This window comes from Narcine bancroftii, chromosome 5 (assembly GCF_036971445.1).
Source record: "Narcine bancroftii isolate sNarBan1 chromosome 5, sNarBan1.hap1, whole genome shotgun sequence".
NCBI classification, from domain to species: Eukaryota; Metazoa; Chordata; class Chondrichthyes; order Torpediniformes; family Narcinidae; genus Narcine; species Narcine bancroftii.
This window is the reverse complement of record NC_091473.1, coordinates 17,542,962-17,557,930: the sequence shown is the minus strand read 5'-3', so window position 1 is coordinate 17,557,930 and position 14,969 is coordinate 17,542,962. Positions and strand designations below refer to the sequence as shown.

The window sequence follows — 14,969 nt, the reverse complement described above, 5'->3', positions numbered from 1 at the left end:
ATGCTAGGCATACATGCTATCCCAAAGGAAGACCTATCAACTTCCTCAGCCGAGCTGGTGTATTGCGCCCCGCTTATGGTTCCAGGGGACTTCATCCCAGCAGCGCATGGACATCAAGAACCACTCACGACCTCTGTGAGAAAGTGGCTACACTTTCTGCAGTCCCAATGTCCCGACAGTCTCACAACCACATACATCCCACCTGCCCTCCAGGACTGTCAGTACATTTTCCTTCGCCAAGATTCCCACCGTACACCTCTGCAAAAGGCATATGAGGGGCCCTTCAGAGAACTACAAAATGATGCCATGGTTTTCATCATCGACATGGACAGCAGGACCGTCTCAAGCCAATGCACTTGGACATTGACCAACCAGTGCAGGTGGCACAACCCCATTGCAGAGGGTGTCCACCATAATGACCAAACCCATCCTCAATTCAACAGCCTAGCCATCTCCAATACTCCGGTTCTGGGGGGTGGGTCACGTGGCGGATTGCGCCACTTAGTTTTCGAACCGTTATTTGGAGGTTCAGGGTCTCGCAGGAGCCCAGCCCGTGATGGGTTGGGAGAAGCAGACTGGTAGCGCAAGGCTGGGCGGTTGCTTTTCCTCTCTCTGAGTTGACAGGTTGACTTGTATTTTCTACTGTGGATAACAGCATTTGAACTGAAGTGTTAAATTATTAAACTTAATGTTTGAACCGAATTGTTAAACAATTAAACTCAGTGTTGGTTCAACCCACAAATGACTACAATCTGTAATTTTTCATTTACTGGCTGCACCAGATAATAAATGGGGTTTATTAGCATATACGAGAAGGAAACAGAAGCTCCTACTCAATATTCAACTGAATTTTTATACTTCAACAATATTTTAACCCCTTTTTGATTTTATTTCACTTTTTTTCTTGTTTTCCATAATTGTGGGCAGTCTATCAGAAGTGCAGATTGTTGTCATCTTACTAGCCAGAAATTTGATTGCTGTGCTTTAGCAGATTTAAGAGCTGTGAAATATGAAGACTGCCTGAAAGCCATGACTAAATTGTGCAGGATGTCATGGGGCAAGAGGCTGTTTCAATTTCATGCGCTACGCGGTTGAATTAGCACAAGATTAATGGGGCGCAGGACAAGAGCTAGTAGCACTCAATTGCCTCTGAAGAAGACACCAGCAACTTCTGAAGATCCTGAATGCCACCACATCTCGGGAAGAGCACATGATGTATGTCAGTGGTCACCTGGAGCTTGCAGCTTTGTGATCTTTACCACTTTTGTATGTGATGCCACGCATGTACTCTGACAATAAATCTGACTTCTTCTGGAGAAGGACCAAGGAGAAATTCTCCACCCACCCTTCTTCACACTGCTCGAGGATGACCAAAGATCTGACTGCTCTCTTGTAACATCATATTTGTTCGTTACATGACCACAACTGTGAATATTTATCCTTTTACATTCATTATCTTTTTATTTCTCTCCAACTCCTTGTGGTTTGTGAGTGCACTTTTCGTAAGCTGTGTAGCTGCAACAAGCAGGAATTCAGAGCCTTTGTACATTGTACTTATATGCAAGATAATAAATTCTCATCATCATCCCAATGGCAATTTCCGTGGCTTCAACAACAATGGAACAGGAATTTAGGGACGTGGCTGCTCTATTGACCACTGCAGGTGCCCACACTTGTTCTTGTTCTTCTATTTTGTTCCATGCATGCCCACATTCATCTTTCCATCGATGGCAACCTGCTGAGTTTCTCCAGCACATTTGCGTATTGCACTTCTCAATCTTTGCAGGTTTCCAAAATCATGTTAAATTATGTTTGGGCTATCCTCCTCCCAAGCATTCTGCTTCCATTTAATTGCCTTTTAAATTCAAAGAATCTCAGGGTTGTATGGGATGTCATGTTATGTACTCTGACAATAAATCTGATAGCCACTTGAATATGTAACAGGGGCCGTGACTAGGTGTCCAAATAAGCTGTTAGACTGAAATGAATTTCTTAGCAAAAGTGCCATTCATGTTCTCAAGACCTCTCAAAACACACTTACAGTGAGCACAGCACTTTTGAAGTGTAGTCCTTTTGTAATGTCAGAAATAAAATAACCAGTTGCACAAAGTAACAGACAAGTATCCCACAAACAGTCATTGTAGTAAGATTTAAATAAAAATGCCTGCAGGCACTGTGATTGATATTTAATTCACAAAAATTGTCGTGATAATGGTCAAAGAGTAAATTATTCCTCAGACACAATGGAGAAACCCCCACTCTCATATAACCATAACCATATAACCATTTACAGAGCGGAAACAGGCCACGTTGGCCTTTCGAGTCCGCACCGGTTCACTGATTTTGTGCGCCCTCTTCAGGCAATGGTCCCGATGGGTTTGCCCCTCAAGTTCCAACTGCAGTGGCTGAATTCTTCCGTTATTCCACCTTGGCAAACTCCAAGAGTCTCGTTTGCAAAACCTACAAATTGGGAAGATAGAGGTCCACGAGCTCCTTACCCTCCAAGCTCCATCAAACTTCTCCTGATGCACTGAGGAAAGTATATCTTGAAATAATTTCATGGGATTGTTTATGTTTACCTCATTCAGGAGACTTGGTTCAATTTTCTCCAAAATTTACCATATCGACTATACAGCACTCCTCTTCCGAGAGACTGAAGCATCAGCACACGTTAAAGTATCAAGTTGAGGTAGTGAGTCTCAAACTGATTAGGAGCTGAGCAGGCTACCATAGATCTATGGGTGGACTAAAGAGCAAACTATTGTAGGTTAGGTGTAAGATTTTGCCTTCCAATTTCTGCTGACGAGATATTGCTGGTCAGGTTTCTGCGCTTTGCCAACCTGCAGCTTCCTCTCACTGTGCGCTCCATGTTGAGGCAAACACGATAATATGGACACTCAAAACGAAGTTACAATGCAAATTTCCATTGGGAACTTGGGACGACACTACAATTGAATGAACTACTTTACAAATATTTAATAGACGTACCTGTGCTTGACCTGACTATTTCAGTCTTTTCCCCTGGGATGTTGAAAGTGGTGCTTGGAGTTATTTCGGGAATGTGGGGCAGTGCCAAACGTACACAGCAAATTAAACAGCCTAGTGCCCTACATCACTTGGGCACAGTTGGCAATCATTTCCAGCACAATTATGAAGATACCATTTTCTTTCAATGGTATCTCATCAGGTCTTCCAGTACTAATGAAGACCTTTGCCGTACACTGATTTCACATCCTTATAAAGGTTACGTTAATGTACGTAAAATTAAAATTGCCCCCTAACCGTTTATCTCAAGATGAGTCACAAAGCAAGTGGCTGAACTCGATATCAAGAGTTGCAAGCGGAGTTGATACTGGCACTACATGTCCTAGCCTTGGAGGGAGAGAGGGTCGAATAGAAGGCTGCAGCAATATTCATATAACTGGGTAAGGGAGCAGGTTCTCCAGTGAAAGCAGATCATTCCAGTCAAATGTAAATTAGTTGGACGTCCTTCATAAAAACATGCCTAGGTGACAACATCAAGTCGTTTGAGCCATGCTGTGTGAAGTGCAGCATGCTTGCATGAAACCAATGTGTGTGGGAACATGACCTGAAATGTTTTGCAACACTGGGGTTCTTCGTGCCTGCTGGTTGTAGATGAATTGCAGACATAAAGTGCTATGTGTATTTAACTTCTCCATTATGATGTTTATAATATGATTAGCAAGATGGATGGTTCTTAGTCTTAATATTGAGCAATTTTAATGTCGACGCACATGTTTGCAGCAACATCCATTTATGATTTATTAAAGAATCACAGAAACATATTGGTCGTCATTTGAAGAAGACACGTTATTGTGCAGTTCATCTGTGGACACAAAGGTGACTTTGCGGTCCCCGTCTGGAAACGCAGAGTCTAGCACAATGGGGACACGGGAAGTCCGCTGTTGTAATAACTGTGGCTGCTGCTCTGCGACGCCATTCACGGCCTTCCACCAGTTTTTGGCAGTGCCTGTCTTTGAAAGTAGTGTAGGCCAGAAACGGAAATGACAAGACACAGCAGGACAACACTGCTTTATACACCATTAAATCTAGCACCAGATGGTTCTGGTGATGTATATGCTCAACACATAGCATTCACTAATTAAGAATGTTATTAACTCAATTTTTTTTAAAAAAATATGCTCATACAGTACCCCTTGATGACCACACAAGATTAAATTTCATGTGTCAATGCCATGCAAGCCGAGTACTGAACGTTAGTCGTTCTTCTTTGGCTTGGCTTCGCGGACGAAGATTTATGGAGGGGGTAAAAAGTCCACGTCAGCTGCAGGCTCGTTTGTGGCTGACAAGTCCGATGCGGGAAAGGCAGACACGATTGCAGCGGTTGCAAGGGAAAATTGGTTGGTTGGGGTTGGGTGTTGGGTTTTTCCTCCTTTGCCTTTTGTCAGTGAGGTGGGCTCTGCGGTCTTCTTCAAAGGAGGTTGCTGCCCGCCAAACTGTGAGGCGCCAAGATGCACGGTTTGAGGCGTTATCAGCCCACTGGCGGTGGTCAATGTGGCAGGCACCAAGAGATTTCTTTAGGCAGTCCTTGTACCTTTTCTTTGGTGCACCTCTGTCACGGTGGCCAGTGGAGAGCTCGCCATATAACACGATCTTGGGAAGGCGATGGTCCTCCATTCTGGAGACGTGACCCATCCAGCGCAGCTGGATCTTCAGCAGCGTGGACTCGATGCTGTCGACCTCTGCCATCTCGAGTACTTCGACGTTAGGGGTGTGAGCGCTCCAATGGATGTTGAGGATGGAGCGGAGACAACGCTGGTGGAAGCGTTCTAGGAGCCGTAGGTGGTGCCGGTAGAGGACCCATGATTCGGAGCCGAACAGGAGTGTGGGTATGACAACGGCTCTGTATACGCTTATCTTTGTGAGGTTTTTCAGTTGGTTGTTTTTCCAGACTCTTTTGTGTAGTCTTCCAAAGGCGCTATTTGCCTTGGCGAGTCTGTTGTCTATCTCATTGTCGATCCTTGCATCTGATGAAATGGTGCAGCCGAGATAGGTAAACTGGTTGACCGTTTTGAGTTTTGTGTGCCCGATGGAGATGTGGGGGGGCTGGTAGTTATGGTGGGGAGCTGGCTGATGGAGGACCTCAGTTTTCTTCAGGCTGACTTCCAGGCCAAACATTTTGGCAGTTTCCGCAAAGCAGGACGTCAAGCGCTGAAGAGCTGGCTCTGAATGGGCAACTAAAGCGGCATCATCTGCAAAGAGTAGTTCATGGACAAGTTTCTCTTGTGTCTTGGTGTGAGCTTGCAGGCGCCTCAGATTGAAGAGACTGCCATCCGTGCGGTACCGGATGTAAACAGCGTCTTCATTGTTGGGGTCTTTCATGGCTTGGTTCAGCATCATGCTGAAGAAGATTGAAAAGAGGGTTGGTGCGAGAACACAGCCTTGCTTCACGCCATTGTTAATGGAGAAGGGTTCAGAGAGCTCATTGCTGTATCTGACCCGACCTTGTTGGTTTTCGTGCAGTTGGATAATCATGTTGAGGAACTTTGGGGGACATCCGATGCGCTCTAGTATTTGCCAAAGCCCTTTCCTGCTCACGGTGTCGAAGGCTTTGGTGAGGTCAACAAAGGTGATGTAGAGTCCTTTGTTTTGTTCTCTGCACTTTTCTTGGAGCTGTCTGAGGGCAAAGACCATGTCAGTGGTTCCTCTGTTTGCGCGAAAGCCGCACTGTGATTCTGGGAGAATATTCTCGGCGACACTAGGTATTATTCTATTTAGTAGAATCCTAGCGAAGATTTTGCCTGCAATGGAGAGCAACGTGATTCCCCTGTAGTTTGAGCAGTCTGATTTCTCGCCTTTGTTTTTGTACAGGGTGATGATGGTGGCATCACGAAGATCCTGAGGCAGTTTACCTTGGTCCCAACAAAGCTTGAAAAACTCATGCAGTTTGGCATGCAGAGTTTTGCCGCCAGCCTTCCAGACCTCTGGGGGGATTCCATCCATACCTGCTGCTTTGCCACTTTTCAGTTGTTCGTTACTCTTTAGCAATCTTTAGCAATCGTACATGCTAATTTCCATGTCTCCAATTGCAAGGTAGTGGGTACTATCGACGACATTGAATTTGTCAACTAAATGCAGGAAGTTTTTAAAGTACAGCCTTCGCCTTAATCCTTTCCGTAATTGCATTCTTAACAACAATTAGTATACCTCAACCTGCACTGTGCGATAATTCACCATGAATGTATTTATGAACAAAACACAGGTGAGAAAGGGTCAGTTCTGCCAACAATTTATTCAGATGCTTAACATGAATAAGTACTCCCTCTGATCAAGAGAAATTTCTCCAATTTTCTTATCATAAGACCTAAAACTTAAAGAAAATAGAGAAAATTAACACTGAAATATTCAATCTGAGATAAAAGAGGGATGATCTTGCAATAAAGTAATTGCAGATGGCTGCATTTAATTGTATTTAAAAGTGTATGTTATAGAGAAATGCAAATGGCTTGTACATCCAACAGTATAGCACCACAATGTATTAACTGCAAAGTCTAAATGTCCACAATAGTCAATGTTAATTCACAGTTAACTTCTCCTTGAGATTATAGAGTGAGCTATCAAAGGGCAGGAACCCAGTACATGAATGTGCACCACAATAACATGACTTAAGGGCAAGCATCTGTCCATCAGACAATTCCTCAGTTGTCTCTCCCTTCAGAGGATTATTGAACATTCCAGAATAATCATATGACAGCTCCTCCTCTTCCGCAATGTCACGAGCTGCAAAAAGGGCCAACCTTGGAATCATGGAGTTGACACGAACAGGAACCATGTAGAGATTTGGATCGCAAGAATGGTTGAGGAACCGTCCAACATTGCCAATATGGGTAGGATCGACAAATGTCTGCAGTACTTCTCCGCTACTGATGTGTTCTCTCAGTGCAAAGATATAGTTCATATCACCAGAATTTTGGCACCCAAACCGCCTGCTGGCTTCGAGAAAACTGAGGATTTCACCCCCATACTCACATACAAATCTCCCTCTCTCAATTGGTTCCAGTGTCCGAAGACCCCATCCTTTCTTTGAGGTTCTGAATACCTGCAGTTTAAAGACGAGACCTCTTTGGACAAGCCTGTTTTCACAGGTCTCACTACATTTGCACATGATGTTACACTCAAAAACTGGCCTGGAGTAGTTTGTCTTGTCATTAAGGTCCACAAGGCACTTGTTTTTATCGTAAGCTCCTTGATAGCATTGTAGACAAATGCATGTGCCCAACTGACAGGAAGAGGTTAAGCAGTCACATCCTGGAAGATTTATTTCAGCGGGATCAAGATCTCCTGGTCCAGCCACATTTTCAGGCGTGTACTGCAGAAAAAACACAAAACAGCCTTACAGTAATTCCCTCTACACAACCCTGTTATCTGCCTTCTTCAAAGGGTCACTGTCAATTAACATGCTCTTACTCATTTTATGACTCTACAAATTGTGTGACATTGTTCAACCTGTTCTTTGTGTTTTAATGTTTAAATTACATGTAATCTGATTTAAAATTGTTCATACAAAAAGCAGTTTCAATCCAGGATCAAAGGATATAAAACACAAGTTTTTCGTAGTGTCATTGGTATGAATCCGCAGGCAATGAATGTTTGTTAAAAGAAACAACCCACATAACCCACACAACCCACATAACAAAAGGGAAAAAAAGAGGATCACCAATAGATCCAATTAGTTTATTTATTTATTATCTGATTATACAAGTGCAATCCAACAAAACAGTGTTCTCTGGTCCTTGGTACAGCATACTGCAAACACACATACAGGCATAACACACACACAAAAAATACGTATGTAGAGTACTTGTATACGAATATTAAAATAAATAAATATTGTTAAACAAATATAGGACAACTCCCAATTGTCCCAGAAGTGACTTCTGTTCGGCTCTGAAATTTTTTTTTCGGATAATTGAGGATTTCAGAAAAATCAGAAACCCTCATTTATCCTTTTTTTCCGCAGAGCTGAACTGACATCAAAGGTTGAAAAAATTTTGGAAAAACCTGAGTAGAATTTTGAGGTTTTTTTTAAATCTCATCTTATTCAGGTTGGTTTTTTTTGGTGAGAATTAAACATTATTTCATGCTTAAAAAACCTTCCCTTGTTCTTTAAACACTGTGACAAATGATTTGCTGTTACTACTGGGCTATTTTCTTTAAATGATCAATTATCCGAAAATAGCTTTTATCTGAAATAGGCCCGGTTCCAACCATTTTGGATAATCAGAGTTCTGCCCATGGGAAGAAGCTGTTTCTTAGCCTGGTTTCTGGCTCTGATATTCCTTTTTTTTCCCGAAAATTTTATTTATTTTAAAAATCGTTAATAGAAAAACAGTGTACAATCCAATATAAGTAATTTTATATAATTGTATATAAAAAAGAAAATTAAAAACAAACAGAATGAAGAACAAAAAAAAATACCCCTCCCACCCCATCAGCCAAATCTCTTAAGGAGAGCTTAAAAAAAAAAGGATAAATATATAATACACCAAAGTACATCTAAATGCATATATTACAAATACGGTAACCACTTATTGACAAAAAAAATTATCATGCAAATTATATGTAATTTTTTTCCATAACAATACAAGCTTTCAATTCATTATGCCATCGGGTTATATTAATCACTGTGTTATCTTTCCATGTACTTGCTACACATTTTAGAGCTAGACAGTACTAAACGTACAAATGCAATTTGAAATTTATCCAGCCCTAATCCCTTTAAAGGAACCATGTAACCCATTAAAAAAAAGATGGATCTAATGGTAACTTAATGTTATATAATTTTTTCAAAATTAACCTAATTTCTTCCCAAAATGGTTGTACATAAACACAAGACCAAACAGCATGTAAAAAAGTACCAGTACACACACATCTAAAACAAGAATCCAAGTTACTAAAACCCTAGTTTTTCAATTTCTCTGGAGTTAAATATAACTGATGTAAAAAATTATAATTAACCTTTCCATATCTTACATTCATCAATTTAGTTACACTATCATAACACATATCTGCCCAATAATCTTCAGGAAAAATAAAAGCTAAATCATTTTTCCATTTAATCTTAGACTTCCCCCATTCTGGTTTATCCATAGTGTCTTGTAACACTTGATACATAACAGAAATATAACCCTTTTTTGGTATAGAAGAAATCAAAAATTCTAATTCCGTCGATACAGGTAAAATCATCTCTCTATCATACATATCTTTCACCAAAGCTCGAAGTTGATAATAACAAAGAATTTTCAGCAATATCAAAACATTCCCTCAATTGATTAAAGGAAAGAAACTGTCCTTCTACAAAACAATCCTGCACTGTCTTTATAGCCTTAAAATCCCAACTCTAAGTAATTATTAAATATTGAAAAAGGAGTAAGCTGATTATTATATAGTGGGGTTAAAATTGACAATTTACCTTTTGATCCGAAAATCTTATTTCTTTTAGTCCACACCTAATATCGGCATATTATATTCCCACAACAAATTTATATTCCATAGATATATAAATTGATGCACCTCAATTTCAGAAATGCAAGCTGTCTCAACTTTCGCCCAACTTGGGGGTTGGTTCAAATCCATCAATCTACTAATAAATTTCAACTGGCCTGCTTCATAATAATTTTGAAAATAAGGTCATTGAAACCCACCAAACGCATACTTCCAAGTAGGTTTATATAATGCTACCCGCGATAATTTACCTTTCCATAAAAATTCTCTCACGGCTTTATTTAAATCCTGAAAAAATCCCTTTGAAAGAGAACACGGTATTGATTGAAATAAATATTGAATTTGAGGAAAAATATTCATCTTAATACAATTAACTCGACCAATTAAAGTTAACGGGAGATATTTCCATTTAATTTTATCCGCTTTAATCTTTTTTAGTAAAGGAACATAATTTAACTTATATAAAGATTGATAATCAGTATTTACAATTATTCCTAAATATTTAATTTTATCAGACCATTTCAATTTTATAATATCTTTATATTCTGAATAATCTCCTTCTCCAACTGGCAAAATTTCACTCTTATCCCAATTAACCTTATATCCAGATAATGTTCCATATTGCAATAAACATTCCTGCAGATGTGGCAATGATCATTCTTGGTCTGTCAAATATATCAAAACATCATCTGCAAATAGGTTAATCATATACTCTTCATCCATAACTCTCATCCCTCTTATCTGTTCATACTGTCTTATTGTTTGAGCTAACGGTTCAATAGCCAATACAAACAAAGCTGATAACAATGGACACCCTTGTCGAGTCGAACGCATCAATTTGAACGATAATGAAACTTGACCATTTGTCACCACCCTGGCAATCAAGTTTGTATATGAAGTTTTAACCCAACCAATAAAAAAAGGGCCAAATTTAAACTTCTCCAACACCTTAAATAAAAATTCCCATCCAACCCTGTCAAAGGCTTTTTCCGCGTCAAGCACAACCACCATTGGATGGTTGGGCTGCTGTTGATATGCATTGACCAAAGTAATCAATCGAAGGATATTATCTGATGCGTTTTATTCTTAATAAAACCTATTTGATCAATATGTATCAATTTAGGTAAATACTTGGCAAGTCGATTTGCTAACACTTTTGCTATAATTTTATAGTCTACATTCAGTGGAGAAATAGGTCTATACGAAGACATTTTCAACGGATTTCAATCTTTTTTCGGAATTACAATAATTAAAGCACTAGAGCAAGATAACTCATGCTCTTCAGTTACTTGTTGTAATACATCCTTAAACACAGAAGATAAATCTTCATTAAAAATTTTATAAAATTCCACAGAAAATCCATTGTCCCCCAGTGACTTTCCATTTGGCATCTCCTGTATAGCTTCCTTAATCACAAATTCTGTAAACGGAACTTCCAATTCCAAAACATCTTCCTCCTTTAATGCTGGTAATGTTAATTTGGATAAATAAGACTAAAGAGAAACACTATCCTGTTTCCCCTCAGAAGTATATAATTTTTGATAAAATGAATAAAACTGGTCATTAATTTCCTGAGGTTTATAGGTAGCTATTGAATTTTTTTTTAAAACAGCATTAATAATCCATGAAACCTGCTCCGTCTTTAACTGCCATGCAAGTACCTTATGTGCTCTCTCATCAAACTCGTAATAACGCTGCTTCGATCAATTAATTAAATGCTCAAATTGATAAGTTTGCAATGTGTTATAACATAGATTCAGATTAGCCAAAACCACTTTTTTATCTTCTGTCACATCTTTCTGAAATTCCTTCTCCAATTCAGCAATTTGTTTCCACAGTTCTAAACTCTCTGCTTTTTAAAAGTTTCTTAACTTTAGTCGTATAACTAATAATTTGCCCTCTTAAATAAGATTTTAGCGCATCCCACAACACAAAACGACTATCTACAGAATTATCATTCTCAGTCAAGAACAAAGTAATCTGCTCTTTAATAAAGGTAACAAACTCTGGTTTTCTCATCAACACTTGTGTTAAATCTCCATCTACAAGATGAACGTACCAATTCTGAACTTACACAAAGAAAAATAGTAAAGAATGGTCCGATATAATCCTACTTTTATACTTCACCTGTAATACTCTTCCTTGTAAATGTGCCAATACTAAACAAAAAGTCTATTCTGGAAAATGAATCATGTTGAGACGAATAAAAGGAAAAATCCTTCTCGGAAGGATTGACTCTTCTCCAAATATCCACCAAATTTAAATCTTTGAACAAGGCCCCAATTTGTATCGCCATCTTTGATTTCTTTATACTTTTTAGAGATCTATCTAATAAAGGATCCAGAACACAAAAATCTCCCCCCAACTAAAATATTTTCATTAGCCTGGTTTAACAACAAAAAAGCATCAGAAATAAAACGCTCATCATCTACGTTAGGTGTGTAAACATTAAGCAAAGTCCAAGATTCAGCAAAAATTTTACAATTTACCCTTAAAACCCTCCCAGCAGTTCCTTCCATAGATTGTAATTCAAAGGGCAAGTTCTTATGAATTAAAATCGCTACACCTCTTTCATTGGAATAAAATGAAGAAGAAAACACATGTCCAACCCAATCTCTCTTCAATTTGAGATGTTCTTTTTCGGTTAAATGTGTTTCTTATAAAAAATCAATATCAATTCCCTCCCGTAAATATTTTTCAAAAAGAATTTTTTTTATAATTAACCTCAAAAACTACCTAAAGGTAGTAATGCCCTAAAAAAAAAAACCTGGGTGTGGTAAACCCCGCTAGTGGCAGATGACTATCAAAGATTTCAGTGGCGTCCACCCCACCCCCCCACATCAACACAATCAAATATAGTAAATATATTAAACCAATTGACTCCAATCCCGATGATTGTTCCAGGTCTTCAATGTTAATAAGATTTTGAGTTAACACTTCTTTCTTTCCATTCTTCCCATTTCTCCCATTCTTCCCACTGCCATTTCCATTTACCTTCCTTTTAGGCAATGGTGGCAAGAATCGACCATTTCCTCGCAACTCTGGTAGTGAATTAACAAAAATTAATGCATCGTGGTCATTTTTGAAAAATTGAGATTGAAAATTACCATAAAAGACTTTTAACACTGCAGGGTAAGGAAAAGCAAATTTGTAAACCTTCCGCCACAGCACTTCTTTAGCCGAATTGAATTCCCAACATCGCCTAATAATCTCCTGACTCAGATCTGCGTAAAAAAATACTGTTATTTTGAATCATCATTGAAGTTTGACTTTGTCGTGTCTTCTGCACCGCCAACCGTTGTATCATTTCTCTGTCCTGATATTTCAGACAACAGATTAAGACCGCCCGTGGCAGTTGTCCTGGAAGTGGTTTCCTCCGCAATGCTCTATGTGCCCAGTCCAACTCTCGACCTTCTGAAAAAAACTCCTCGCACAACATCTCGGGAATCCATTTCTTAAAAATTTTTATTGGATCGGAACCTTCAATATCTTCTGGAAGACCTACAATCTCCACATTATTTCTCCAACTTTGATTTTCTAGTGAATTAATTTTTTTCAATAATTCTTTCTTCTGAATTCTCCAATCCACAAAAGAATCTTCCACTTTCTCCATTTTTTCCATATTACGTTCAACTTGATTTTTACATTCAAGAAAAGCTGTTTCAATTTTTTTTAATTTTCTTGCACTGTATCTACTGATTTGATACATTTATTAACATCACTCTTAACTGCAGTCATATCTTCAGACATAATATTCATTTTAGTTGTCACTTCCAAAAATCCTTGAGTCATTTGTTTAAACATATTATCCATTTGATAAGCAATCCCTTCCAAAACAGCAAACACAGACTCCATTCCAGATCCAGTGCCTCTTTTTGAGGCCTACCTTCTCTAGTCTCCACTTCCAGTTGCTCTTGCGTGCTGCCCAGAAGAGGTAAGTCTTTTTCCTCTTCCGATGTCATCAGTCCCTTTCCAGTGCGGTTGCGGGTCTGAACACCCGATGACAGCACCCCAACCACATCAGGACGCCGCCGTTCGGGCCCCCCGCCCCCAAGCCCACACCTAATCCAACAGCTCCCAAACGCTAGAGGCACCGCGCATGCCCGGTAAGGCCAGGGACTGCGCAGGTGCGTCTTCCGATGCCACTCTGCATGTCCCCGGCCCACCCGACAGCAGCGCAGGCTCATGGTTCAGCACCAACCAAGCTCGTCGTCGAGCCAGCGCCATCTTGCAGAGGCAGGATCGGCGCCGGCGTCATACTTAGCTGGGCAGGGGTCCTCTGTGCCTTGGGAATTCCCGAAGTCGACTCTGTAGCTTCAGTTAAGCAGGTTGGCCTCAATTCTTAAGCACTCTTAAAAGTTAGTTTCTTCTGCAATTGAGTTTTTGTTTCTTTTTACATTAGTAGCCATTATAACCCACTAATGTTCCAAAAAGTAAAAATACAATTTTTAATCACTTTTATAAACTTTAAAAACGGGTACTTAAAAAACTAGCTGAGGAAGGGTTGGATCGCACGTCTGGCTCTGATATTCCTGTATTGCTTCCTACTAGGACTAGCTGAAAATGCTGTGGTGGAGGTCCTCACTGATTTTGCAAACCCTCTGTAGACAGCAGTCCCAATAAATCCCATCTGTGAGGGGCAGAAGCACCCAGTGATCCTCTCTGCTGCTCTTTTAGTCCTGTGCATTAACTCCAGAGCAACTGTACTACAGTGTCACTCCAGAGCAACTGTACTACAGTGTTATATAGCTGATGAGGACATTCTGTAGAAAATTGACAGGATGGCGGCTGGTAGTTATGCCCACCTCAGTCTTCCCAGAAAGAGCAATTGCTGTTGTGCTTTCCTGACAAGTGAGGGGATGTGATATGTATATTATAGGTCACTTCTCAAGTGGGCACAGCAGAAACTGGTGAGCTTCATTCCCTCCTCCACTACTGAGTTATTAATGTGTAGTGGAGGGTGGTCAACCTTGGTCCTAAAGTCCTCAATCGTCTCCTTCCTCTTGTTCATATTGAGACTCAGGTTGTTATTCTCACACAATCTCACGAGATGTTCCACCACTTCTCTGTAGGGCGACTCATCATTGTTGCTGATGAGGCCAACGACGGTTGTCACCTGCAAATCTTGATGACTCTGTTGGCGCAGCATCTGGTATTGCATCATGGGTCAGCACTGGCCCATGGGCCAGTGGCCAAGGTGATAGTGCTCGACGTTCTGCTGCCAACCTGTGGTCTGTGGTCTTTCTGTTAGGAATTCCAGAGAGGGGTGTTGTCCTAGCAAGGACGGCTTCTCCACCAGCCTCTGGGGTATGATCATACATCACAAGTGAACAGCATGAGTGGACATCTTATCCCATAATGCTGTCACCTGCAAATCCATGTTTATCTTCTCACTTAAATTCAGGACTATAACAGCATGTCTGAGGAACCTTAGATTCCAATTTAGCAAGATGTCATTACCCATTTTTAAACTGGAACTTCTT

The 14,969-nt window shown here is 40.0% G+C and overlaps 1 protein-coding gene across 3 annotated transcripts in view; it reads right to left on the bottom strand.

Moving 5' to 3' along the window:
- The window catches only part of setmar (SET domain and mariner transposase fusion gene), a 96,875-nt gene that overhangs the window by 49,585 nt on the left and 32,321 nt on the right, over positions 1-14,969 (bottom strand). Inside the window, exon 2 of one of the 3 annotated variants that reach the window (XM_069936928.1) lies at positions 7,012-7,351. The exons of the other annotated variants lie outside the window; for them this stretch is intronic. Coding sequence (XP_069793029.1) covers positions 7,012-7,351 — 340 coding nt within the window. The remainder of the gene's footprint in view (positions 1-7,011; positions 7,352-14,969) is intronic. 3 annotated transcript variants of the gene reach the window in all.